General features: G+C 43.5%; 1 protein-coding gene across 3 annotated transcripts in view; it reads right to left on the bottom strand.

Annotated features, from left to right (window-relative positions):
• Positions 1-18,615: 18,615 nt before the first annotated feature.
• The window catches only part of LOC144687474 (centrosomal protein of 83 kDa-like), a 73,431-nt gene continuing 64,941 nt past the window's right edge, over positions 18,616-27,105 (bottom strand). For 2 of the 3 annotated variants that reach the window (XM_078553680.1, XM_078553682.1), the window contains one exon: positions 19,152-21,342. In XM_078553680.1, the coding sequence (XP_078409806.1) occupies positions 21,241-21,342 (102 nt within the window). In that variant the 3' untranslated portion in view covers positions 19,152-21,240. Of the gene's footprint in view, positions 19,120-19,151; positions 21,343-27,105 lie in introns of those variants that run through there. The other variant, XM_078553681.1, reaches the window with a different exon arrangement.

Raw genomic sequence — 27,105 nt, 5'->3', positions numbered from 1 at the left:
AGTAAGCAATTACATCAGTTGAGAGAGGAAGTTAGGGACTGACCGATGTTTAAGGATATGGAAACAGGCAAATCCAAAGAGCAACAACGAACCCCCAAAGTGGGGAATAAGGTGATGGTCAAGGTGAGCCCTAAGCAAACAGGGTTTGCCCCAGGTGGCATGGACCATATGAGGTAATTGTGACAGGTGATACTTGTGCACTTGTAGATATGAAAATGGGAAATAAATGGAGGCATTACACACAGTTAAAGATATATGATGAATCCCCAAGCGGTAACCCGGACAACGGGAGCCAATGTTAATGTTTCCACAGGTCCGTGATCCTAGTTATGGGCGTGTCAGTGCTGGCATGGGAAGTACCAATGGTCAAAGTCAATAATGAAACCTGCCTTCACCCTGGGCAGTACGTATTACTTCCCCAAGGAGGAAGTAGGGAATGGATAAGAAAGCCCAACACCTGGATTACGGATCAAGTCACTACATGAACACATCAAATGAACAATTGGGAACGGGACCCCCATGTGTGATCACACAAAGAGTTGTAAGAGTACTTTACATTTAACAGCACCAGGGCAGCCAATCCAGCTAACACCACTCGAGTGTAACAACGGGAACTTCACGGGATGGTGGTCCTTACCCAAGGATAAGGACAATGATGAACTGACGAATGCACTTTTGAGGATACACCCCAGCGGGAAATACACACCCAGTAACACCTCACTAAGCATAAGCATAGACACAAGTGGTGGAGTAACACTGATTGGGATTTATGACAATAGAACTGAACTGGGTTGTTGGTATGGGGGATGTAAAACGTACGCGCCCCCTACCAGTTTTTCATCAACAAGCATTTGGATGTATCAAGAGATTAATGTGACCGCCGGATGGACAGAACTACCTCCCTTTGTTTGAGAACCGGGTCCTAAGGGACAATATTGTCAAGAAACATGTAAATATGTAACAGATAGGCATGATTGTTATGATACATGATGTTTTACTTTGACTACATGTGGATATCAAAGACCCACTCAATGTCCAGAAGTAGTAAGTCCCCCCCCCACCACAGATGGGATATTCAGGATAGGAAAGTCAAAACCATTATTGCATGATGTAACTATGGTCTCCCTGGAAGCGACATATATCTCGGGACTACTGTCAGTATTGCATACCACTTGTCACAGCCACCAGAATTCCATAAAATGGGCTAGAAGCCAACGGGAGAGGATAGTTAAAGACTATAAATTTTGAATCGCCCCAGGAAATTAGAGCAAAAGCACAGGCTAGGTTAAAAAGAAGTATACTAGGCGATATCGGAGGGCTATTTGGGAATGCCAATTCCACGCTTAATTCAGGTCAGATCTATGACTTAAATGATTATGCCTCCTGGGTGGCTGCTGAGACTGCCCAAGGACTGTGCTACAGTGTGTGTGGGACAGGACATGCCCCCTGACATCCATGGAGCTACAAGGAGAGGGTCTGCTACGGATCCTTAGGCAGACTGCAGATGGGATAATAGACACAGCCAAATCACAAGCCACAGGGAGGGCATGCAATATGCTAGCACGAGATCTAATTGATGGGGTAAAATCCGACATTGAAGATATCAGGTTCAGAACAATTCCCAAACACGTGTTCAAGTCAGTTTACCAATTAAACCTCATAAATTTACGCAAGGAGCAGCAGGAATTGGTGATTACAAAACCTCAAGGTGGAGAAAAGGATGAAGTCATAAAATTCATCATGGCCATTCCCCAAGAACATCATCCAAATGGGGCTTTCCTGAACAGCTATAGGTTCGAGTCCCTAGGGGTAGATAAAGAGGGGATGGTATTCCGCGTAGGGCTACGTGGATATATATCCTATGTAAAAGACATGGTACTGATGAGTACTAGAGATTGTTGTTCAGAATCAAGAAATTACATTGTGTGCTCATGTCAAACGCTGGAGGTATTTACAAACACAAGCAAAGTTACATTCACCACTTTACCGATTCAGGAAGCATTTAAGGCGATTCAGGTATCCTCAACTCTATGCTGCTTCATGACCAGCGAGGATGAGTTCCTTTATGGGGACTTACTTTGTGCTAGCAACTCGAGTTTCTGTCTACAGATGTCCGATCCCTTTACTATAGGAGACTTCCATTTGCCAGGCAGAATCACAGGATACTTGTTTAGCCCTTGGTGGGATGACACATTGTTCACTGATCAAAATCCTGTCAGAATAGCACGCCTAGCCATGCAGGAAGCCACAAGAATAGCTCAATCGTATGTAGAAGCTTCTAGAGAGCAAATCGCGAGGAGGCATGTGCAAGTGGATTTAGCCACCCAATCGGCCAGGATGTTAGCCCAATCAGCTACTTCCTATGCTACAGCCGGTAGATTGATGAATTGGTGGGAGATTGTTAGAATGTGTATGACGATAGTCACAGAAATTATGCTCTTATGGGCTATCAGACTCTGCTGGCACCAACGTAAAACCTGTAACGGGACTCTCCAGGCACAGACAGCAACAAACAAAAGGTGCGCATCAGTTCCCCGACCTGTGCATACTTCAAGGGGGAGGACAGGAGAAGGGAAAATTATGTTATACAACCAGGCGGTTTAGGATTCCTCTGGCAGTCTGGATGACTGGCCATCCGAAGGACAAGAAGAGGAATTCTCAACTTAAGGTGTGGCCAGCTTGGGCTTTGCCAAGGGCCAAAAGGGGGGACTGTTAGGGGGAAATTAAAAATGCTAAAAGAGAATACAGTAAGAATTTACTGAAAAACCCCTAAAATCTCCAGGCAGACATGGCTGTTAAACAAATTAAGAGTTGAAGATTACCAGATGAACATTGCATAGCCTTGAGAGCCTGACTGGGGACACAAGAAGGACATAAATCAGATTAAGTGTACTCCCCTCTCACATAGGGAAGGGGCAGATGATTTTAGCTTAGATATGGGAGAACATACAATAACAAAGAGTGGGATTTGATGAAACACAAACAGCCTTGAGCTGTGAGAACCAAGGTCTTTGTGTCCGTGTTTTAATTTTGATTGGATAATATAATTATGTTTACCGCCTTTAGAATAATTGGGTAGCAAAATCACATGTTTATGTACTCAATAGGATAGAGTTAGCATGAGACCGGTGTGTCGGTTACCGATTGGATGTATTCAAATGTACTCAGATGTATTATGATAAGAAAAAGTACAAAAGTAATGAAATGTAATCAATCTGGGAGTTGGGTCTTCATTCTCATGAATGATTGCGGCTCCCTTGAATATGCTTGAATAAAACCGGTTAAAGGAAGCCTGAGTCGCTGTGTGATCGGGGATTGTAACTTTTCCTCTTCAACTGGCCTATGTGGTAGTTGCTGGATTGGAGGGAGTGGCCTTCTTCACAGAATCATAGAATTGTTACAGTGTAGAAAGAGGTCATTTGGCCCATTGTGTCTGCATCGGCTCTCTGAGCATTTTAACTTAGTGCCAATCTCCTACCTTTTCCCCATAACCCTGTACATTGTTTCTATTTAAATAATCATTGAATGCCTCAGTTGAACCTGCCTCCACACTTCCAGGCAGTGCATTCCAAACCCTAACTACTCACTGTGTGAAAAAGTTTTTTCTCACCTCGCATTTGCTCCTTTTGCAAAACATTTTAAAACTGTGCCCTCTGGTTCTTGATCCGTTTACGAGTGGGAACTGTTCCTCCCTATCTACTCTGTCCAGATCCCTCATGATTTTAAAAACTTCTATCAAGTCTCTTCTTAGCCTTCTCCTCTCCAAGGAAAACAGTCCCAACTTCTCCAATATTTCCATATAACTGAAGTGTTTCATCCCTGGAACCATTCTCATAAATCTCTTCTGCACTCTCTCCAATGCGTTCACATCCTTCCTATTGTGTGGCACCCAGAACTGTACACAATACTCCAGCTGAGGTCCAGCTAGTGTCTTACATAATTTCATCATAACCTCCCTGCTTTTGAACTCTATGCCCCTATTAATGAAGCCGAGAATACTGTATGCTTCAGAAACAGCTCTCTCTCTACCTGTCCTGCCACCTTTAATGACATATGTACATATACACCCAGGTTTCTTTGCTCCTGAACAGCCTTTAGAATAGTATCCTTTATTTTATACTGTTTCTCCATGTTCTTTGTACCAAAGTGTATCACCTCACACTTCTCCGCATTGAACTTCGTCTGCCACCTACCTGCCTACTCAACCAAAGTGTGGTCAAACACACCACACTGTACTTTAAATGGCAGATGCAACCAGGACAAATGCACAGATTTTCCAGCAACCCACCTAGACATCAGTGACCATTGTGAGTCACAATATCTCAGTAAAACTCTGTCCCCCTCAGATGGGATTTCAGCACTTCACTTTCCAAGATCTAGCCTCTGAATTCCCTCAAGCCACTCCGACTCGGACTGCCTCAATGACTGCTTATCTCCTGATGGTTCAATCTCTCCTCCTGAGACAGCATTCCACCGGATTGACAAAGCTGCACCCCTGCCTACAGACACAATTTCAAATCTTTCACAGACTATAAGATTCACTAAGCTGGCACTGCCCCTGGGTTTCTCTGAACTCCAGTCTCCTGACTTCTCTGATCTATAAATAAGCCCCAGAGCTTCTTCTGAGCCCTAACCCTCTCTAGTAGAGAACCAGCACCCTTCCACCACCTTCACTATTGCCCAGGACTTCTCCTGAGCCCTAACTGCACCAAATGGCTCCCAGGGCTTCTCTGTGTGCTGTAAACCACATTAGGTGCAAACTGTAACCAACAGCTGCACCGAATGGTTCCCAGGCCTTCTCTGAGCCCTAACTGCCTGGAGCCTGCCAACAGCAACACTTTTTCAGCATCCAGCCTCTTCCCTTGCTGTAGAACACTCAGATAAATTGAAACCAGGGAACCTTCTTGAGCTCTACCCATCTCCATAACGACGTACCCTCTCACTGAACACTTTCATTTAGTTCTAATTCCCAAAACAAAACATCTCTCTGGACTGCACTTCTTTGCAAGCAGTGTCGACATCACATTTCCAGCTCTTTAGCTAAGTAAGCCTGCCTGCTGTTTAATGGCTTCTACCTTTCCAGTTATTAACCCCTTAAGTCAACATGCCCAACTGTTTAAGTGTAATAGACTCCAAGCTGCTTTAGTTGCATTTATCCCATTTTCTCTAGTTAAACTTTAATCTTCCTAGAACTAAACATTACCTCTAAAAAATCAACATGAACCATGAGCTAGATATTCACAACAGCTCAAAGTACCTCACACTGAACATGAGAAATATCAAAACAGATGTTAAGATCTCACCAGATAAAAATGAGGTGAGGACTGACTCAAGGTCAATGTATCCCAAATAAATTGCCACCAAGTGCCACACTTTACAATAACTGGGCAGAAGGAGAGCTCGCTGTCTCAGCACTGGTGCATAAAGGAAAGAAACTGAAAGGCTACCATTTGTTCTCATAGGAGCTGGTTACAGGGTAATATTAGAGCTAATTAGGGGTTTAAAGTATAATACTGGGTGGTTAAAATAACACTAGAGGGGGATTACAGAGTAATATTGGAGGAGAGATTATTGACTTATATTGGAGTGGGTGTTACAAAGTAATATTAGAAGGGAGGTTACTCAGTAATATTGAGGGGTACGGAGTAATATTGGAGGGAGAGTTTACACAGTAATATTGGAGGGGTGGTTTGCAGGGTAATATTGAGTGGGGGTTACTGAATAATATTGGAGGGGGAGTTTACAGGGAAATATTGAGTGGGGGTTGCAGAGTAATATTGGAGTGGGGTTTACAGAGTAATATTGGAGGACTTTTCAGAGTAATATTGCTGGGGTTACAGAATAATAGCGGAGTGGGGATTATGGAGTAATATTGGAGTGGGGGTTACAGAGTAATATTGGAGGAGTTTGCAGAGCAACATTGTGGGGTTTACAGAGTAATATTGGAGGGGTAGTTTATAGAGTAATATTGGAGTGGGGAGTTTACAGAGTAATAGTGGAGGGGGAATCTGCAGAGTAATATTGGATGACATTTGCAGAGTAATACTGGAGGTGGGGTTATTGAATATTTTTGGAAAAAACCAAAGGCAGATTGTTCATCCACTCTGGGGAATTATGAGTGGCTTCAAAGTGAAGTGACTGATGGGCAAACATCCTCCACTGACTGTATGTAAGTTTATAATGTTGAATCAGTTAAACTCTCTTTGTTTAAGGTTTTGTTGAGGTTCAGACTGAGGGATCAAATGTACATTTAATCGATAATTATGGCAGTATCCCCTTCCTAGATTACAAACATTTTGCTGCCTGAACATTCTTTCCTGAGATAACCTTTATAACTTTTTCAACAGGTTACATACCTAGATGATGATTAAATAATTTAAGTCCAGGATTTCAGTCATGCCTGTGCACCTGTCTCTTAACATACTGAGTTTACATTTTGTCCTTTTTATGCTTTCTCTAGCAGGGAAATGGAGAGTATGTGCCCAACTTTGTCAGAGGTCTGATAGTCACTGCACCTCTGGTATGTTTTCTACTTGTATCTGGAATCATTACTTTGTGGAACATTCTGGTTTGAATTACTGTTGCCGATACCTGAACACAACGAGGGTAAAATTGTTCCTGCATGGTAACACCATAAACTGGCTGGAGTGTGAATTGGGTGATAGTGAATATGTTACAGCTCGCCCCTTGCACCCCACCCACATCACGCACACACTGCATTCAGTCCAATGTGTTTTTCCATTGAAGCCAAAGATTAGTCATTCTCCCTGCTTTAATGTTTGTCCATTGTGAGAGCCTTATTTTATCTATAAACTACCCCCCCAATATTACTCTGTAACCCCCACCATGCCATTATTATTCTGTAACGCCCCACTCCAATATAACTCAATGAACCACCCTTCCAATATTACTCTGTAACCCCTCACACCAATATTACTCCATAACCCCGCCACTCCAATATTTTATTGGAGGTGAAAACCTATTTTGAATATTTGTGTTAAAACCTCCACTGAACAGTGGATAAAAGAACTCTCCAGCTCTTGGCTATCAGGAAAGTGTGGGTGGCTTTTTTTGCTTTGCTCATGGGACATGGGCATCGCTGGCAAGACCAGCATTTGCTGCCCATCCCTAATTGCCCTTGAGAAGGTGGAGGTGAGCTGCCTTCTTGAACCGCAGCAGTCCATGTGGTGTAGGTACACTCAGTGCTGTTAGGGATAGAGTTCCAGGATTTTGACCCAATGACAGTGAAGGAATGGCAGTATATTTCCAAGTCAGGATGGTGATCGACTTGGAAGGGAACTTGCAAGAAGGTTACAGAAGGTTAGTGACTTGGTGCTGCAGCCATTAGGATGAAGGTATCCCCTTTGGAGCAGGTGTGTTCTGATCAGCACGGCCGAAGAGCTAAAGTTGTGCTTGTGAGTTGGTGCTTGAGTGCAGACTCGGGAATCCAGGGGAACGGAATCTCATAGGAAAGATTTTAACCCTGTGAGGTGTGTAGTCGTTAAGGCCATCCAAGTTGGAGAGAATTCCCAAATTAGATCTTCAAAGGTGAAGACTGGAATCCCTCATGAGAGAGTTGTAATGAGATTGGTTGACTTAGTGTTTACGACGTCAGGTGGGGTGTTGAGAAATCTGTGAATTCTGTATTGGTTGCATCTGCCATTTATTGTGCAGTGTGTTCGACCACAGTTTGCCTGTGAATTCACATGTATCTCATATTTACCCTGAATGTTGGAGTATAAGACAGATCTTGTAAATTGTTTTATCTTTCTGACCTTGTAAATAAAGTTTATTTTTGTTTGTTTAGAACCTATCGAATCTTGTGGCTTTATTCTCTTAGCAGGCGGCTTGAATCTCAAACTTTGTCCACTTTGAACAAAACATTATCAGTCCCTACCCAGATCTTCCCAAAACCTGCAGATCTAGGATCATAACAGTGTAAATAAGATGGAGGCATTTCTGACCATGGGAATGATTAGTGTTTGGGAAAGGGAGAGAAAGTGGGTTCAGAATTTGTGTACCATATGGCCTGGATGAGTCCATTATGGGCTTTTCTGGCAAATCAGTGAGTGGGTGCAGGTGCCCTGGTCACATCTGCACAACCTCCTCCACTGAGGATGTTGAGCGATTGTCATCTTCCTCCTCCTGCAATTCAGTGTGCTCTGCAGTGTGATGTTATGCAAGGCATTGTTGAGCCACTACCCTGCTGGAGGTCCTTGCTGGTACATACTGAAGACCTGCCCAGACACCTGAATCACATCTTCAGCAACACAGTGGCTTGCTCTGAGCACCCCTGATGCTCATGTGGCTCTGGTTGTATCAGTCCTGTGTATCAGTAATAGGGTTCCTCACAGGTGTCATCAGGCATGTCCTTAGAGGACAGCCCTTGTCAGTGTGGAGGCACGAGGCTTGTGGGAGATGTGTCTGAATGAAGGCATCATGGCAGCTTCCAGTGTATCTTGCACAGACATGCATGAAAACCGCCTGGTGATCACACACCAGCTGCACATTGATGGAGCAGGATCCCTTCCAATTGACGCTGACTTGAGATTGCCTTGATTGCCACATGTGTGGAGTCTATGGCTCCCTGTACCTGTGGAAATCCAACCACTGCAGCAAATGCCAGAACCCTCAACTTCTGAATGGCCTCCTCAGTAGCAAAGTCAGTGGCAGACCTGGCAAACATTGCATTAATCACCTGGGAGATGCATTTGTGGGCAGCAGATTGTGAAGTTCAGCAGATTCCTGGAAGGATCCAGAAGCAAAGAAATTCAAGGCCCTGGTGACCTTCACAGCCACTGGCAATGCGTGCCCACCTGGTCCATTGGCAATGTGTGCCCACCTGGCCCATTGGCAATGCATGCCCATCTTGTCCATTGGCAATGCGTACCTATCTAGTCCATTGGCAATGTATGCCCACCTGGTCCATTGGCAATGTGTGCCCATCTGGTCCATTGGCAATGTGTGTCCACCTGGTCCATTGGCAATGTGTGCCCACCTGGTCCATTGGCAATGCGTGCCCACCTGGTCCATTGGCAATGAAGATTAGCGAGATCAAGGTGAGTGAACTCCAAGGTACCAGAAATGGCTTCCAAAATGTTGGAAATCACCTGTAAAGCAGTGAACACACTCTCTCAGAAGCAATCCTGTGAGCAAAGGCCTTTTACCTAACCAAGAAAGAGTTGTCCTGTTTCAGTCTTTAAAGGCTTTTCAGCCTGTCAGTTTCACAGAACTGTCATGGCGGGTTTCATTCAGCTCGAAAAACTCACGCATTGGTTGTTAAAGGTGGAAACTGGAGTAAATTTACAATTAATTACTGCATAGCATATTCAAATTACAGACCAGACGTGCCTCCAAACACATGCCTGGTTAAAGGTGAAAGTGAGCAGGGTCATGCCAGGTTTCTGACATGCCGGCTTTATTTTTTATTGATTTAACCTCCCAGGTACATTGGCACCCACTGCACCTCCTGACCACCCCCTCCCTGACCCCCACATGTTAAATTCCTGCCCATAATTTCAGAAGATATTTCAGAATTTCTCCATTAATACTGAAAGTATCTGATCCACCATTCTAGGTTAATGTACAGAATAACCTGGATTATAAAGAGATTTTATACGACCTGTTTCTCATTATTGTTTCATTTGAAGCAGGCACCTGAACAAGACAACCTGAATGAAGGATTCAACGCCTTGTACAACTTCTTGAGTAATGTACAGTTTTTGGTGACTTTAATACACAATCTAGAACAGCAAAAGGATTTCTCCATTAAAGACCGGTTAGTTTTATCTGACATCTCTGCTGGTTAATTGCTTTTCAATATAGTTGGGCTTTCTTTTGTTCCCCAACATTTGGCTTGATCCCATCAAATGATATTATCATTGTCAATATGTGACACTGTGAGGTTGGTTAAGCAAGTTCAACTAGAGTGAACTGAGTTTTTGTATCAGAACAAATGCACACAATGTTCACCCCCTTTCCATCGGTCAGCTCTTTATTTACATGTGGGGGCTTTGAGAGGAAGAGGTTATCAAGAAAAGCGAATTGTCCGTAGGGATAGATGTGGAGATGGTAAGCAGATAGCTGGGACGACCACACATGCTCACTTCCAAAACTAGACATCGTTACAACCAGGTGAGGTGGGGTAGAGTGACTTCATGGGTTGTGAGTGTCACTGGCCAGCATTTATTGCCCATCCCTAATTGCCCTTGAGAAGGTGGTGGTGACCCTAACAGGTCTTAATAAAAGGATATGCTTGCTAATTCGGCGGCTATTTAACTTTATGTGCTGTGACTGTAAAAGGCCTTCCTTCCACAATAAGGTCAGAAGTGGGGATGTTTGCTGATGATTGCACAATGTTCAGCACCATTCGCGACTCCTCAGATACTGAATCAGTCCATGTTCAAATGCAGCAAGACCTAGACAATATGCAGGCTTGGACTGACAAGTGGCAAGTAACATTCACACCACACAAGTGCCAGGCAATGACCATCTCTAACAAGAAAGAATCTAACCATTGTCCCTTGACATTCAATGGCATTACCATCGCTGAATCCCCTACTTTCAACATCTTGGGGGTTACCATTGACCGGAAACTAAACTGGACTAGCCATATAAATACTGTGGCTACAAGAGCAGGTCAGAGCGTACGAATCCTGCAGCGAGTGACTCATCTCCTGACTCCCCAAAGCCTGTCCATCATCTACATGGTACAAGTCAGGAGTGTGATGGAATACTCTCCACTTGCCTGGAGGAGTGCAGCTCCAACAACACTCAAGTAGCTCGACAACATGCAGGACTAAGCAACCCCCTTGATTGACACCTCTTGTACAAGCATTCACCTCCTCCACCATCGGTGAACAGTGGCTGCAGTCTGTACCATGTACAAGTAGGAACTCACCAAGGCTCCTTAGATAGCCACTTCCAAACCACAACCACTACTATCTAGAAGGACTAGGGCAGCAGATAGATGGGTACACCACCACCTGGAAGTTCCCCTCAAAGCCACACACCACCCTGACTTGGAAATATATCATCGTTCCTTCACTGCTGCTGGGTCAAAATCCTGGAACTACCCCCCTAACAGCACCGTGTGTGTATACCTACACCACATGGACTGCAGCGGTTCAGAAGGCAGCTCAGCACCACCTTCTCAAGGGCAACTAGTGTTGGGCACTAAATGCTGACCTAGCCAGCGACACCCACATCCCATAAATGAATAGAAAAAAGACACACACAGACAGGTTTCTTTTTAAGTTTTAAAATGGAAAGGAGAATAGTATTTATTGTACTTAATACCCACTCTAAATAAGATAAATAATAATAACACCCTGACTTTCATGTACACATGCATTCAAACATTCACACACACATACACAAGTAAGTTACAAAGTGGAGAACAGATTAATCAGTTTTTAAAGTCTAATAAGAGTTCATGGTATACAGGTCTTATAGGTTGATGACTTGGCTAGTTTCCGTACGGTCTGGTGGTCCTTCAGGAATCTGTGTTGAATGGGTTTAAAGATGTTGAGAGATGACTAATTTGTTCTTCTGGAGTCAACAGCTGCTGGGTTGATTTTTAAAAAAATACTGCCCATGACAAGTAGATGGTCAAAACAGCAGACAGGGCACAAACTTACTCACTGGATGGAAAACTCCTGCTTCTTTGGCATCTCTTCTGCTTCTGTTCGCTGGCCTGGAGAAAAGCAGTCTCTTAAAATAAAAGAGGGCTAGTGGTCTTGCCACATAATCTCCTCTCAACTGACCAATTACCCAAATATGGTCATAGCAATTTGATTCCAGATGCATGGTTTCAACTTGATAGATTATGGCTGGAAGGGTTCCTTCGTAGCCAGAGTCCATTGTCCAAAGTCATTATATCTAACGCTTGCTCCACACCAGGGGCCAGGAGATGGTCCATTCACACTCTTCTAGGGTGATTGTTTCTGATGACATTTTCTGGATAGGCTAACTCCATTTTAATGGCTTTGGAAGTTGTAAGGTACAGTGATGCAAATTTTCAGTCATTTTAGAAGCTGCTTAAAGTCACTTTTTAAAAGAATACTGGTGTTCAATCCTTTTAAATTTCCAGCAAGTGTTTTTCAGCCCAAATAATAGTCATTTTTGATATAAAGCATGGATTTATAACAACTTAATAACAACAACTTGCATTGATAGAAGATGAAATAGAATTGGTGATTATCAAAACCCAAGAAATAATGGAGCTTTTCAAGCCTGCTCTGCCATTCTATGACTCTGTAATTCAACTAGACCATGACTGATTTGTACCTCAGCTCCATTTACCCTAGCTCGATATCTCTTGATATCTATCAATCTCAAGCTTGAAAGCTACAATTTACCCCCAGCATCCACAGCCCTTTGGGGGAGAGAGTTCCAGATTCCCTTTGTGCAAAGCAATGCTTGCAAATAGTTGCAGTGAAAGCAGTTCAGAGAAGTTTCACAAGACTGATTCCTGGGATGAGGGGCCTGTCTTATGATAAAAGCTTGAACAGGTTGGGCCTATACTGATTGGAATTTAGAAGAATGAAAGGTGATCTTATTGAATCATATAAGATCCTAAGTGGGTTTGACAGAGTAGATGCTGAGAGGATGATTCCCTTCTTGGCAGAATCTAGAACTAGGGGACACAATTTCAAAATAAGAGGTCACCCATTTAAGACAGAGATGAAGAATTTCTTCTCTCAGCGGGTCAATAGTGTTTGGAATTCCCTTCCCCAGTGAACAGTGGAGGCTGGCTCATTGAATATACTCAAGGCTGAGTTAGACAGATAAAAGCAAAATACTGCAGATGCTGGAAATCTGAAACAAAAACAAAAACAGCTGGAAAAACTCAGCAGGTCTGACAGCATTTGTGGAGCGGAAGACAGAGTTAACCTTTCGAGTCCGTATGACTGTTATGACTGTTCTGATGAAGAGGCATACGGACTCGAAATGTTAACTCTGTCTTTCTTTCCACAGATGCTGTCAGACCTGCTGAGTTTTTCCAGCTATTTTTGTTTTTGTTTGAGTTAGACAGATCTTCGTTTGACAAGGGAGTCAAGGGTTATGGGAGACAGGCAGGAAAGTAGACTTAAGGCCACATCAGATCAGCTATGAGCTTAGTGACAGGCAGATCAGGCTCAAGGGGCAGAATGGCCCACTCCTGCTCCTATTTCTCATGTTCTTATGATTCCTGATTTCACTCCTCGATGGCCTAGCTCCAATTTGAAGGTTATGCCCACGTGTTCTGGGACTCTAAGATAAAAGCAAAAAACTGCGGATGCTGGAAATCGAAAACAAAAACAAAAATACCTGGAAAAACTCAGCAGGTCTGGCAGTATCTGTGGAAGGGAGCACAGTTAACGTTTCGAGTCCGCATGACTCTTCAACAGAACTAAGGAAAAATAGAAAAGGGGTGAAATATAAGCTGGTTTAAGGGGGGGTTGGGACAAGAGGGCTGGATAGAGGGGCAGTGATAGGTGGAGATAACCAAAAGATATCACAGACAAAAGGACAAAGAGGTGTTGAAGGTGGTGATATTATCTAAAGGAATGTGCTAATTAAGGGTAGAAAGCAGAACAAGCAAGGTACAGATAGCCCTAGTGGGGGTGGGGTGAAGGAATCGAAAAAGGATAAAAGGTAGAGATAATACAATGGATGGAAATACATTTAAAAATAATGGAAACAGGTGGGAAAAGAAAAATCTATATAAATTATTGGAAAAAACAAAAAGGAGGGGGAAAAATCAGAAAGGGGGTGGGGATGGAGGAGAGAGTTCATGATCTAAAATTGTTGAACTCAATATTCAGTCTGAAAGGCTGTAAAGTGCCTAGTCGGAAGATGAGGTGCTGTTCCTCCAGTTTGCGTTGAGCTTCACTGGAACAATGCAGCAAGCCAAGGACGGACATGTGGGCATGAGAGCAGGGTGGGGTGTTGAAATGGCAAGCGACAGGGAGGTCTGGGTAATGCTTGCGGACAGAACGAAGGTGTTCTGCAAAGTGGTCACCCAGTCTGCGTTTGGTCTCTCCAATGTAGAGGAAATCGCATTGGGAGCAGCGAAGGCAGTCGACTAAGTTGAGGGAAGTACAGGTGAAATGCTGCTTCACTTGAAATGAGTGTTTGGGCCCTTGGACGGTGAGGAGAGGGGAAGTAAAGGGGTAGGTGTTGCATCTTCTGCGGTTGCATGGGAAGGTACCGTGGGAGGGTTGAGGTGTAGGGGGTGATGGAGGAGTGGACCAGGGTGTCCCGGAGGGAACGATCCCTACAGAATGCCGCCGGGGGGGATGAAGGGAAGGTGTGTTTGGTGGGGTGATAAGTGAGGACAAGGGGGACCCTATCATGTTTCTGGGAGGGAGAAGGAGGTGTGAGGGCGGATGCGCGGGAGATGGGCCGGACACGGTTGAGGGCCCTGTCAACCACCGTGGGTAGAAAACCTCGGCACTTTACAGCCTTTCGGACTGAATATTGAGTTCAACAATTTTAGATCATGAACTCTCTCCTCCATCCCCACCCCCTTTCTGATTTTTCCCCCTCCTTTTTGTTCTTTCCAATGTTCTGCCACCTCTTGTGAATGCCTGAAATTTAGTCCAGTTAATCTGCTTTTAATGTTACTTGAGGTAGAAATATTAGCCAGGACACTTGGGCAGAGCTCTGGTGCTCTTGGCATTGTCATCAGCATTCTTCCATCTGCATAAGATGAGGGACAATGCAACAAATAAAGTCCGATGGGGATGGAGAAAGTTTCACCATGGCGCTTTTCTGCTCATGGCTGAAGCAACCAATCTGTGTGAGGCAGGCTCTGCCGCAAGTGCCGCATGTGAAGTGGTTATACGGTGTCGCTGTGGTTGTTTTGTCTTTTTTACCAGAGAGAGTGAGGACGTGGCTTTGCGAGGATTGCAGGATTTCTCATGATGCAGGGTGTGGCACACAAATGTTGCTTTGCCAGTGCTGCATGTCAATTCTGAGATATACCGCACCTGAAAGGGATTCCGCTCCCTCAATGTCCAGCTGATTTGTGACCATACTCAGTGTATCATGCGAGTCAACGGCCAGAATCCTGGAAACAATCAGGCGCCTTTATTCTGTGGCAGTCCCTGTACCAGATCCATTGGAACCACCTCGGCAAACCAAAGGGTGGCTACTGGGCGACAAGGGCTATCCACTGACCACCTGCCTCATGACTCTAATGTGCAACCTACACACATTTGGGCAGCATGCACATAATGAAAGCCCCATGGAATGTTATTGGCCAGAATATTATGGTGTTTAAACAACGCCTCCATGACCTGGATCACTCTGGATCTGCAGGGTTCCTGCAACACTTGGAGGAGCACAAGATTTACAAGAATGTTGCCAGGGCTTGAAAATTGCAACTGTGAGGAAAGATCAGGTAGGCTGGGATTGTGTTCTTTAGAACAGAGGAGGCTGAGGGGAGACTTGATTCCCCTAGTGGAGAGGTCAATTACCAGGGGGCACAGATTTAAGGTGATTGGCGGAAGGTGATTGGGAGAAGGATTAGAGGGGATATTAGGAAAATCTTTTTCACCAAGAGGGTGGTACATGCTTGGAATTGGCTGCCCAGATTGGTGGTTGAGGCAGAAACCCTCAACTCATTTAAAAGGTACCTGGGCCTGCACCTGAAGTGCTGTAACCTGTAAAGCTATGGACAGGGTGCTGGAAGAATGGGGGGCTAGTTTTTTCAGCAGACACAATGGGCTGAATGGCCTTTCTGTACCAAAGCTTATCTATGGTTCTATGTCAAGATTCGTGTTGGTTTGTTGCATGCTGTACAGGTTGTATCGCCATCATGAGAGTACATACCTTGCCACTACCTCTACAGTGACAATCTAGGAAGGAGGAGGAGGAAGAAACCAGCATTGCCCCATCTGGTCTGGCTGTCTGTGATCAGTTCATCCAACTATGGTACCAATGAATGCAACCCCAATTCCCCATTGAGTAATAGTCCCACACCTTGCCCTTCCCTCTGTCACTGAACATCATACTGTCCACTTGGTCACAATGCTAAAATAAAAACCACCACAAAACAAACAGTCCAAATCAAATTTCTAAATCAAACCAGGCCAAATTGCATTCTCTTAATGCCAGTCTTCCATATACTTTGCCTGTCCTATACCCCTACACAGCGCTACCCCAGTGGATCCAGCATGGCTGCTGGAAGGCTGCTGACTTTAACTGGGGGGAGGCTGCAACACTGGGCCTAGAAGGCCCTACTTCACTGCACTATCTTGGCATGGACAGCTGCAATCTGGTCTGATTGGCTGAAAGAAACTGGTGCAATGGCAATGAAGGAAGGACAAATGCTGCCACCCTGAGAGAGGACAGCAGTTTGTGCTCCATGAAGCTTCTGCTAACCCCTGGAATGTCCCTCAGCAATTCTAGTAATCTTGGTTGGACAGATTGTTAGACTACTGTGACATCCTGCAAACCTCTATGAACACTAGTATTCATAGCCATGGTGGCAGCAAGCTGAGCTTACATAAGACCATAAGACATAGGAGCAGAAATCAGGCCATTTGGCCCATCGAGTCTGCTCTGCCATTCAATCATGGCTGATAAGTTTCTCAACCCCATTCTCCCGCCTTCTCCCCATAATCTTTGATCCCCTTACCAATCAATAACATATCTACCTCGGTCTTAAATACACTCAATGACCTGGCCTCCACAGCCTTCTGTGGCAATGAATTCCATAGAATCACCATTCTCTGGCTAAAGAAGTTTCTCTTCATCTCTGTTCTAAAAGGTCTTCCCTTTACTCTGAGGCTGTGTCCTCGGGTCCTAGTCTCTCCTACTAATGGAAACATCTTTCCCACGTCCACTCTATCCAGGCCTTTCAGTATTCTGTAAGTTTCAATCAGATCTCCCCTCATCCTTCTAAACTCCATCGAGTATAGACCCAGAGTCCTCAAATGTTCCTCATATGTTAAGCCTTTCATTCCTGGGATCGTTCTCGTGAACCTCCTCTGGACCCTCTCCAGATCCAGAACATCCTTCCTGAGATACGGGGCCCAAAATTGCTCACAATATTCTAAATGTGGTCTGATCAGAGCCTTATAAAGCCTCAGCAGCACATCCCTGCTTTTATATTCTAGTCCTCTTGAAATAAATGCCAACATTGCATTTGCCTTTCTAACTACCGACTCAACCTACAAGTTAACCTTAAGAGAATCCTGGACTAGGACTCCCAAGTCCCTTTGCACTCCAGATTTCTGAATTCTCTCCTCATTTAGAAAATAGTCTATGCCTCTATTCTTCCTACCAAAGTGCATGACCTCACACTTCCCCACATTGTATTCCATCTGCCACTTTTTTGCCCATTCTCCTAACCTGTCTAAATCCTTCTTCAGCCTCCCCGCCTCCTCAATACTACCCATCCCTCCACCTATCTCCACCATCCGAGCAACCGAAGCCTCCACTGCAGCACCTAGACATTGAGTGGCTTCTCTTTGAGCTGCAATGGAAGCTGAGACATTGGCTATCCGATGCTGCATCATGGTGGGTCCACAGTGTGTTAATGGAGTTGGTCACCTCTTTCACACTGGAAAGGTTCTGCTCTCAACCCTGTGCAAAGTCCTGTGCCAAGTTCCTACCAGACTCCTTATTGCTCCTTGACATTGACCACTGGCTTCCTGGCAGACTTCCCAGTGCACCAAGCATTTTGTTGTGTATACCCATCAGCCTTCTTCTGGAACCTGGCCCATCGAATTCCTCATCTGAGTCCTCTGCAGCAGAGCTCGTGTGCAACCTTGGCCCCCTGGTGAGCTGGAACCTGGGTTACCCTGACCCTTGACTTGGCAGCAGCTCAGTCATGGACAAAAGAGCTGAATTCCAGAGGTGAGGTGAGAGTGACTGCCCTTGACATCAAGGCTGCATTTGACAATGCAGCATCAAGGAGCCCTAGCAAAACTGGAAGCAATGGGAATCATAGGGAAAACTCTCTGCTGGTTGGAGGCAGACCTAGCACAAAGGAAGATGGCTGTGGTTGTTGGAGGTCAGTCATCTTAGCTCCAGGACATCACTGCAGTTCCTCAGGATAGTGTCCTAGGCCCAACCATCTTCAGCTGCTTCATCAATGACCTTCCTTCCATCATAAGGTCAGAAGTGGGGATGTTTGCTGATGATTGCACAATGTTCAGCACCATTCACGACTCCTCAGATACTGAAGTAGTCCATGGCCAAATGCAGAAAGACCTGGACGATATCCAGGCTTGGGCTGACAAGTAACATTTACACCACACAAGTGTCAGGCAATGACCATTTGTAACAATGGGACCTTTAACATGCATTCAGGGCCTGGGATCTTACCTGATGATACTCTCTATCTGTCACACTTCAGGTAACAATGATTTAGCCTTAATCCCAAAACCATTGGTCTGCAAGAGAAACTTGGTGACCATGTGGCTCATTTATAAATTCAAGACATTTGAAAATATTCTAGTACCAGGTAAGCAAATAATTCCCCATAACAACAGATGTTGTCATGTCACTAGAACTTGCAGAATCAGTGATTAACCTTGGAGGATAGCAATAGCAATGGTGAGTTAACCTTCTGTGAGAACTGATGCATTTACCTTGTGAAGGAGTTCACCAAGGAAATTTCACACTAAACCAACCCACTTTTATTATCAACACAGAAACATCCATGCAGAATATACCCCACAACTTTCATTCTGTTTACTATGCTCTATATTGTATCAAGTAAATGGACAAATTTTCATTTGATGTATATATAATGGAGTCTGCTGTAAAGTAGACATAAGAGTACATTGTGGGTGTGCTGACTGAAGTGCCCTATCTAGTCATATGTATCATACCAGAAGCTGGGTGAGATGGGCAGTTGGCAGCCAAACCTCAGTCTCAAATTCAAACAGACCGGGCAATGTGTTGTTGTCCAGGTCTCTCAGTAGCTGTCTTCCCGCCAATCAGGGTTAATATTCCAAGGTTCTAAAGTGGTGTTTAATAGGCCTTTGTAACACTTTGTCTGCCCACTTTAGCTGCATTATCCAGACTGCAGTTCGCCTTACAGACAGTTTTAGGAATTTCATAGTCAGATGTGGCCACATGTCCAGACCAACAGTCCACGTTTCCAATGGGACTGTGATTCTAGTTTTATAAACAAAGGCACATACATACAATACAAAGTGTTTATTTGACAAGTATTGAAATATCAATGATCAACAAGTGTTTGCTCCAAGGTCAATGTATAGTCATTTCAAGTAATTAAATATTTGAATTGTACAAAAACAGTTATCAGAGCATTAGAAATAATTTATTTTAAAAAAGGCCAAATTAAAATCATGAATGACAAACATGTTGAAAAATTATTTGACATAAGTTCATAATAAATTAGACATATAAAGTGTCAAATTTGGAACAATTATGTATCAAAAAAATGCAAGGAGAATATAACGACTCAATACCACTGCTGCTCCTGTTCTTGGCAAGGGCTTTCTACGCTATGTGCCAATACATATTAAACACAGAACGCACACCCTAGAGTCTGTGCTTGCAGCTTAATTAATGCAAATATTTACAGACACACCACAACATAACTCAGTAGTTGTAAAAAAATAAAGAAAGCTGGCAAAGCATCTGAAAGTTATTTTAAAAATGCATCCAGAACAGTGTCGCACATCACCACAGACAAATAGAGAACATTCTTGCATTTGCAATGCTTTTGTACAGTAAAATTGTATCTGGTCTTCTGTAGAAATTCCATAATACTCATTTATCCACTTTGCTTTTATAAAATGCAGAAAGAAAAAATAAATTAAGTGGAGCGATGTTTCCTTGCATGCCTAGTGGGGTACCACAAGGATCAGTGATTGGGCCCCAGCTATTCACAATCTGATATGGATGTGGGGACCAAATGTAATATTTCCAAGCTTGCTGATGACCCAAAACTTGATGGGAATGTGAGTTATGAGGAGGATGCAAAGAGGCTTTGAGGATATTTAGGCAGACTAAGTGAGGGGCAAGAACATGGGAGATGGAATATAATATGGAAAAATGTGAAGTTATCCACTTTGGTAGGAAAAACAGAAATGCAGAATATTTCTTATACAGGAGAGATTGGGAAGTGTTGAAGTCCAAAGGGACTTGAGTGTTCTTGTTCTTAAGTCACTCAGAGCTAACATGCAGTTGCAACAAGCAATAAGAAGGGCAAATGGTATTTTAGCCTTTATTGCAAGGGGATTGGAGTATAGCACGAAGAAAATCTTGCTGCAGTTGTTTAGGGTCTTGTGCACAGTTTTGGTCTCCTTACTTAATGAAGGTGTAGGGATATGGCCACAGAGGAAGTGTAACGAAGGTTCGCCAGACTTAACCCTGGTATGGCAGGATTATCCTACGAGGAAAGATTGAGGAGACTGGACATGCATTCTCTAGAATTTCGAAGAGTGAGAGGTTATCTCATTGAAGTGTACAAAATTCTTACAGGGCTCAACAGGGTGAATGCAGGAAGCATGCTTCCTCTGGTTGGGGGTCTAGAACCAGTGCACATAGTCTTAAAATAAGAGGTAGGCCATTTAGGACCGAGATAGTTACTTCAAAGGGTGGCAAATCTTTAGAATTCTCTACCCCAAAGGGCTGTGGAAGCTCAGTCATTGAGTATGTTCAAAGCAGAGATCAATAGATTTCTAGATACCAATGACATCAAATGATACTGGGACAGTGCAGGAAAATGGCGTTGAGGTAGAAGATCAGCCATGATCTAGTTAAATTGCAGAGCAGGCTCAAGGGGTTGAATGGCCTTCTCCTGCTCCTATGTTCCTAACATAGACTTCCCAAGATACAGTCACTATTTCATCTTTCTTTGAACTTCTACAAGTGCAGTACCATCAAAAAGACAGCAGAATGTCTCCTTTAAAAAATCATCGCTGTGGGGTGCCCACAAGATAGAAATGGAGGAGGGAAAAGGTGACTAGACTATTTGTGAGATATCATGACAGTTCAGTCAATCAACATACTGCACTGTCCATAGGATCAAATCAGAGCTTTTTCAAGGCACGTGGAGTTATTTGTAAAAACTCAAGATACTGCGTTGTTTTACGTAAACCTGCTGTATACAGCTTGCTCAACCCGTACAGAATTATTTCCAAATTCAAAACTGTGCAATAAATAGTAGCACCAAATAAGTGACTGCAAGTCAAAAAGAGCAAAATTAATCCAAAGATTTTTGAAGTCTCATACAGACTGCGTTCTCTCACCTCCATGAACATCAGATCAATCGAGAGCACCAAGTTCCTGTAACTGCTGCTTCTGATTAGTCTCGAGTTCCTCTAATCGCTTGCGGAGCAGACACAGCTCTCTTTGGTGCTGTTCTTCCTTGAAGGGAAAAAGCCATGCAATTTTTTAAAAATGTATAATTATAAAACATTGGTTAAGACTTTCAAAGGATAATACTTCTATAATTAGTTTTATTCTGCTTAAATAGTAATCTAAACCATTAGCTCATTAAAAGAACTGAAGGCGCCTACTCCACCAAGACAAATGACACCATCACACACAGCCTCACCTTTAGGCAATTGTCATTCAGTAATGCCACGTAATATTGGAGGTTAACTAGTCGAGAACATTTCAGGGAAGAAGAGTCATAAGGACTCGAAATGTTAACTTTGTTTCTTTCTCTCCACAGATGCTGTTAGACCTGCTGAGTTTTTCCAGCATTTTCTGTTTTTGTTTCTGATTTCCAGCATCTGCAGTATTTTGCTTTTAACATTTCAGGGATGCCTGCTTTGCTGAATACTACCTCAGCTTTTAAAGCTGATAAGATAGATTTTTGCTAGGCAAAGATATTAAGGGATATGGAGTAAAGTTAGTTAATTGGGTTGAGGTACCGATCATCAGCCATTCAAATAGATCAAGGCTGATCTGTACCTCCACCGGGGAACTGAAAAGCATACATCTGTTCCTATACTTCTATTGCAGACAACAGAATCTTTCCTTTCCTGCATTATACAAACATGACCTCTCTCCTCATAGTTACGTTCAGTCTGTTTCAACAATCAAAAAGCAATATAAAAATCAATAAGCACCCCACAAACCAATCCCGTCATACTTGAGCTCTGAAGAAGGATCATACAGACTTGAAACATCCACTCTCTTTCTCTCTCCACAGATGCTGTCAGACCTGCTGAGTTTTTCCAGCATTTTTGGTGTTTGTTTAAAAAAAAATACTTTTTTTCTATTCTTCTTACGAAAGCGAATAACAGAATAGTGATAAATAGTTGTTTTTCAGATTGGAGGAAGGTCTTGAGTGGAGTTCCCCAGGGGTCAGTGTTGGGACTCTTGCGCTTCCTGGTATATATTAATGACCTAGATTATGGTGTTCAGGGCATGATTTCAAAAGATTATATGAAGATTGGAAACATTGTCAACTGTGATGAGGATAGTCTTGAACTTCAAAAGGACATAGACATGTTGGTGAATTGGGCAGACAAATGGCAGATGAAGTTCAATGCAGAGAAGTGTGAGGTGATTCATTTTGGCAGGAAGAATATGGGGAGACAGTATAAAATAAAGGGAGAAACTCTAAAGGAGGTGCATGAACAGAGGGGCCTCAGTGTATATGTACATAAGTCATTGAAGATGCCAGGGCATATTGAGAGAGCAGTTAATAAAACATATAGTATCTTAGGCTTTATTAATAGGGGCACTGAGTACAAGAACAAGGAGGTAATGTTGAACTTGTATAAGATGCTAGTTGGGCCTCATCTGGAGTACTGCATCCAGTTCCGGGCACCATTACTTGAGGAAGAATGTGAAGGCATTGGTGAGAGTAAAAGGAGATTCGCAAGAATGATTCCGGGGATAAAGAACTGTAGCTACGAAGATAGATTGGAGAGGTTGGGACTCTTTTCCTTGGAGAAAAGAAGGCTGAGAGGAGACTCGATAGAGGTTTTTAAAATCCTGAGAGGTATGGACAGGGTAAATAGTGAGAAACTGTTCCCACTCAAGGGAGCATCAAGAACTAGATTCAAAATAATTGGCAAAAGGAGTGAAAACGATGAGGGGGAACATTTTTTCACCCAAAGGGTGGCTGGATTCTGGAACAAACTTCCAGAGAGGGTGGTGGAGGCAGGTTCGATCGAGGTATTCAAAAGGGAATTGGATTGCTATCTGAAAAGAGAGAATGTGTAAGGTTACAGAGATAAGGCAGGGGACTGGGACTAGGTAGAATGCTCTTTCAGAGAGCCAGTGCAGACTCGATTGGCTGAATGGCCTCTTTCTGCACTGCAAAGATTCTGCGAAAGATTCTGAACCTCCCTTTTCCCCACATTATACTCGATCTACCACCTTCTCTTCCACTCACAACCTACCTAATGGCAGACTCCTGAGCTCAGATTTTCGCTAAGTCATGGAGATGGAAATCCCAACCCCATCTCTGACAGATCCCATTTTCACTAGTAGGGGAAAGGGCGCGGGATCTGACTCACATCAGCAGATTCATTTGAATTTAATGCTGAATTCAAACAGGCCCCTTTTCACAAAAACAAGAGCCTTAATCTACAGTGTAGATTAATCTAAAGAGTAGTCATAAATGCTTTTGAAGATCTGTAGAACTGTTAAGCTATAAAGTTGTTCAAATACTTAACCCTTTAAAAATTGAAAGATAAACAACCTGCCTGTGTCAGGAGGTAAAAAAGAAATACTCAAGCTGTCAAGTTTTTTAAAATCCCTAACCTTTTCTTTTTGAAAAGGCTGCATGTGTCACAGTAGAAACAATTTGTTTCAAGCATTTATAATAGGTGTTTGTTGACATATTCTAAGGGCTATCGTTATAAATGCTTGGTTGCTTTCCACAACCTACCATTATCACAGTAGGGGGCTGTAAGTGCACAGTTTGATTCACAGTTCAAAGAGATTATTAAAGGATTCGATATCTTTGATGTGGGGTTATGAATACAGCAGTTTAATTCTAGAAGGGATTAAATACTTGAGGGGATTTATGTTTTGAATTGGCTTTCATGAATTGGAGTGGTTTTATAGTTAAGGCTATAATTGATATTTAGAACTTTATTTAATCTCAAAGTAGATCCTAAGATCTGTGGATGGTGGGTACTGGGTGAGTTGGCATGGAAGATAAGGGCAAAGGGTAGTGGGTGGGCTGCCATGAGTTAGCATAGGAACTATAAGGGGCCATGGGGTGGCATTAAGATGGCTAGGGCAGTGGGCAGGGGTGAGAGCCAGAGTGTCTAATATTTAATAAAACAAATGGGGCAAAGTCCCAGAAAACCAAGGCGGGCCTTTTAACCAGCCTGCCTTACTGCTCGACAGTCCCTATGGCTACCTCCAATCTGTGTCCGGGGTCGGTGGGCCGGACTCATTCCCGTACCTGCCCTTCCGCCTGGAAGGAAGAACCTACCACTGGAGGGAGTTTCTCCCGAGGTGGGCGCAGCGAGCCAGAAAATTTCCCAACCCGTGCTTCCAGACTTGGGAGTGAAAATCCAGGCCCTTGTATCCTCCTCACAGCCTACTTTTCCACTTAGGTTTGGATCAGCTGCAAACTTGAGTCCCTTCAGATCAATAATCTATTGTTTGTAAATAGCTGGTGACCTTGTAGCACTCCACTAAGTAACAACATGCCACCCTGAAAATGACCTGTTTATTCCTACTCTTTGTTTTCTGACCTTAATCAATTCTCTATCTATGCTAATATATTAGCCCCAACCCCATGAGTTCTTCCCCCTTTATCAACATTTCCCTTGGAACCTTATCGAATGGCTTCTGAATATCCAAATATGCCATATCCACTGGTTCCTCTTTATCTAACTTGGTTACATACTCAAAAAGACTCTAATAGATTTGTCAAACAGGATTTCCCTTTCATAATATCATGTTGCCAATGACTAGCTCCTCATCTTAGTTCTAAATGGCTGATCCTTTGTTTTGAGACTATGAATCCTTGTGCAAGACTCTCCAGGCAAGGGGAAACAGTGTCAGCATCTACCCTGTCCAGCCCTTTTTCATACATTTCAACGACATCACCTTTCATTTTTCTAAACTCCAGGAAACATAGGCCCATTCTACTCAATTTCTCTTCATAGGACACCCCTCTCATCCCAGGAATCATTCCACTGGTGAGAGATGGGAAGCTCCACGGAGCATTGTGTAGAGGCTGAAAGAGTGGTCAACAGCGGTACAGGTAAGGGAGTGGAAAACAAGGAGGGAACAAATATTGGAGAAGCAGGTGGCTGATATTTGGTTGGAGATTACCAAATGGGGGTGGGTGTTGAGGCCATGGTAATGTGGTGGCCTAGGCAACTACAGGGTACCCATTTAGTGCTAAAAGGGTTAATGGAGAAGTTGAATTATATGCCGAGGCCTAAGAGAAAAATACTGCAGCCTTGAGATCAATACCATCTTGTCTGACCACAGTTGTAGGATGAGCCCTGAGACATTCCATTTTGTTCTTTCCCAGGCCGATTGGAATCAGGGTTGTGATAAGCATGTGAGGGAAATGGAAATTTACTGGAACATGGATTGGTCAGTTAACTTATGCAAATAAGCAGATAGGTTTGTGCAAAATTTACTGATTGGCTGTAAAAGTGCTTTAACAGGTCTGCGTGTATTCTGCTACAAGACAGTACAGTAGCTCTCATTGTATTGTCTCCCTTGTGCACAAGTAATAAATGGGGTTTCTACGTACAAAATGATGCCTTGGAGTGATTAATCTCCGACAGTTTCTTGGAGGTTCCACCGAAATGACTAACCCCTAGGGTTGGGTCACAGAGCACCAGTGTTAGGACCTCGCAGTTCAAGGAGTCTTCAGTCCGCGGCAGCCCGATTTGGGCTTCTGGGGTTCGTTGACCCGCGATTGGCCTTCGCCTGCCTGTGGCTGACTCTTAGGGTAAGTCATGTATTTAAGTATTTAGGAGATTAGTTGTCGCGGTCCGGGACCGCTCTGGCCAGAATATACTCGAGGTTGGTAGCCTCTGGAGTTTAGGTTTAGAATATACTTGAGGTCGGTAGCCTCTGGAGTTTAGGTTTAGAAGTAATACTCGGGGTTGGTAGCCCCTGGAGCTGGTACTGAGTGTGTGTGTGCGTGATTGCGGCTCGGGGTCCGGGACCCCTTGAGCGTGAGTGGACTGATTGGTGAAAGTACCTTAGTAGTAAATTGGGGGTCGAGGACCCGCCAAGGACTGGCCTTTTTTTTTTAGTTATTAGATAGAAAATGGGTAATATGGCATCAAAGAAACCCCAGGTTCCCCCTCCAAAGGGAACCCCAAATGCTTATATGTATGTCCATTATGGACCTGAAAGTGTCCAACATGTTTCTGAATGGGTTAAGTGGACCCAAGGTAAGGGAGAGAGCTTCCCACCAGATGGAACTTTTAATCGGGATAGAAATGTCGCTTAGCATATGTTTTAAGGATGATTGGGACCCGAAAGGTCCGCTACTGAATTTTCTGTAACTTAAAAAATGAATTAATCTGAGTTACAAGAGCTGTTTGTGCTGAAGAGAGAGAGGGAGGGTACCCCTAGGGGGTTAATGAGCAATTGACAAGAAGCAGCAGCAGAGAAAATGTGAGCTTCAGTCAGTTTGATTGTCCCTATAGGTGGAGCCTTCAAGATCCCTTTATTCCCCCCACTGCTACTTGAAGCTTAGTTTAGGGTTAAGTTCAATATTATGGGAATATAAATACATACCTTTATATATCTTTGTTTGTGTGCAAGGAAGCATTTGTATGTGAGCTTTAATGAGTTTTCTTCCCTAAATTGTCTTTTGTGTGTGTGGTTGAGCACTTTAGAGTCAAAAGCCCCGTACTAGATTAAAGGAAAAGTTTATTCAAACATTCCAAAGTTTTGAGTGTAAGGTTTGAGTTGAGGTTTCTGGCAAAATCGCAATTTGAAGGTAGTGTAAAGATAAAACAGGGCTTGACTTTGTTTGAGATGAACCAACCCTTGTACCACCCCCTTGCAGACTAGTAGGGAATAACACTCATCATAAGCTTCCAAACTGATTGAGATTAATACATACGAGTTGGTATTCTAAAATTCTGAGGAAAAAAATTACTTGAAATTCAGAAGGATTCTAGAAAAACCAAATGACATAAACACATGGTCTAGATGGTTCCAATGGATAAA

Source organism: Cetorhinus maximus, chromosome 12, assembly GCF_964194155.1.
Source record: "Cetorhinus maximus chromosome 12, sCetMax3.hap1.1, whole genome shotgun sequence".
Classification (NCBI taxonomy): domain Eukaryota; kingdom Metazoa; phylum Chordata; class Chondrichthyes; order Lamniformes; family Cetorhinidae; genus Cetorhinus; species Cetorhinus maximus.
The sequence above is the reverse complement of the archived record's forward strand: the minus strand, read 5'-3'. Positions and strand labels throughout refer to the sequence as shown.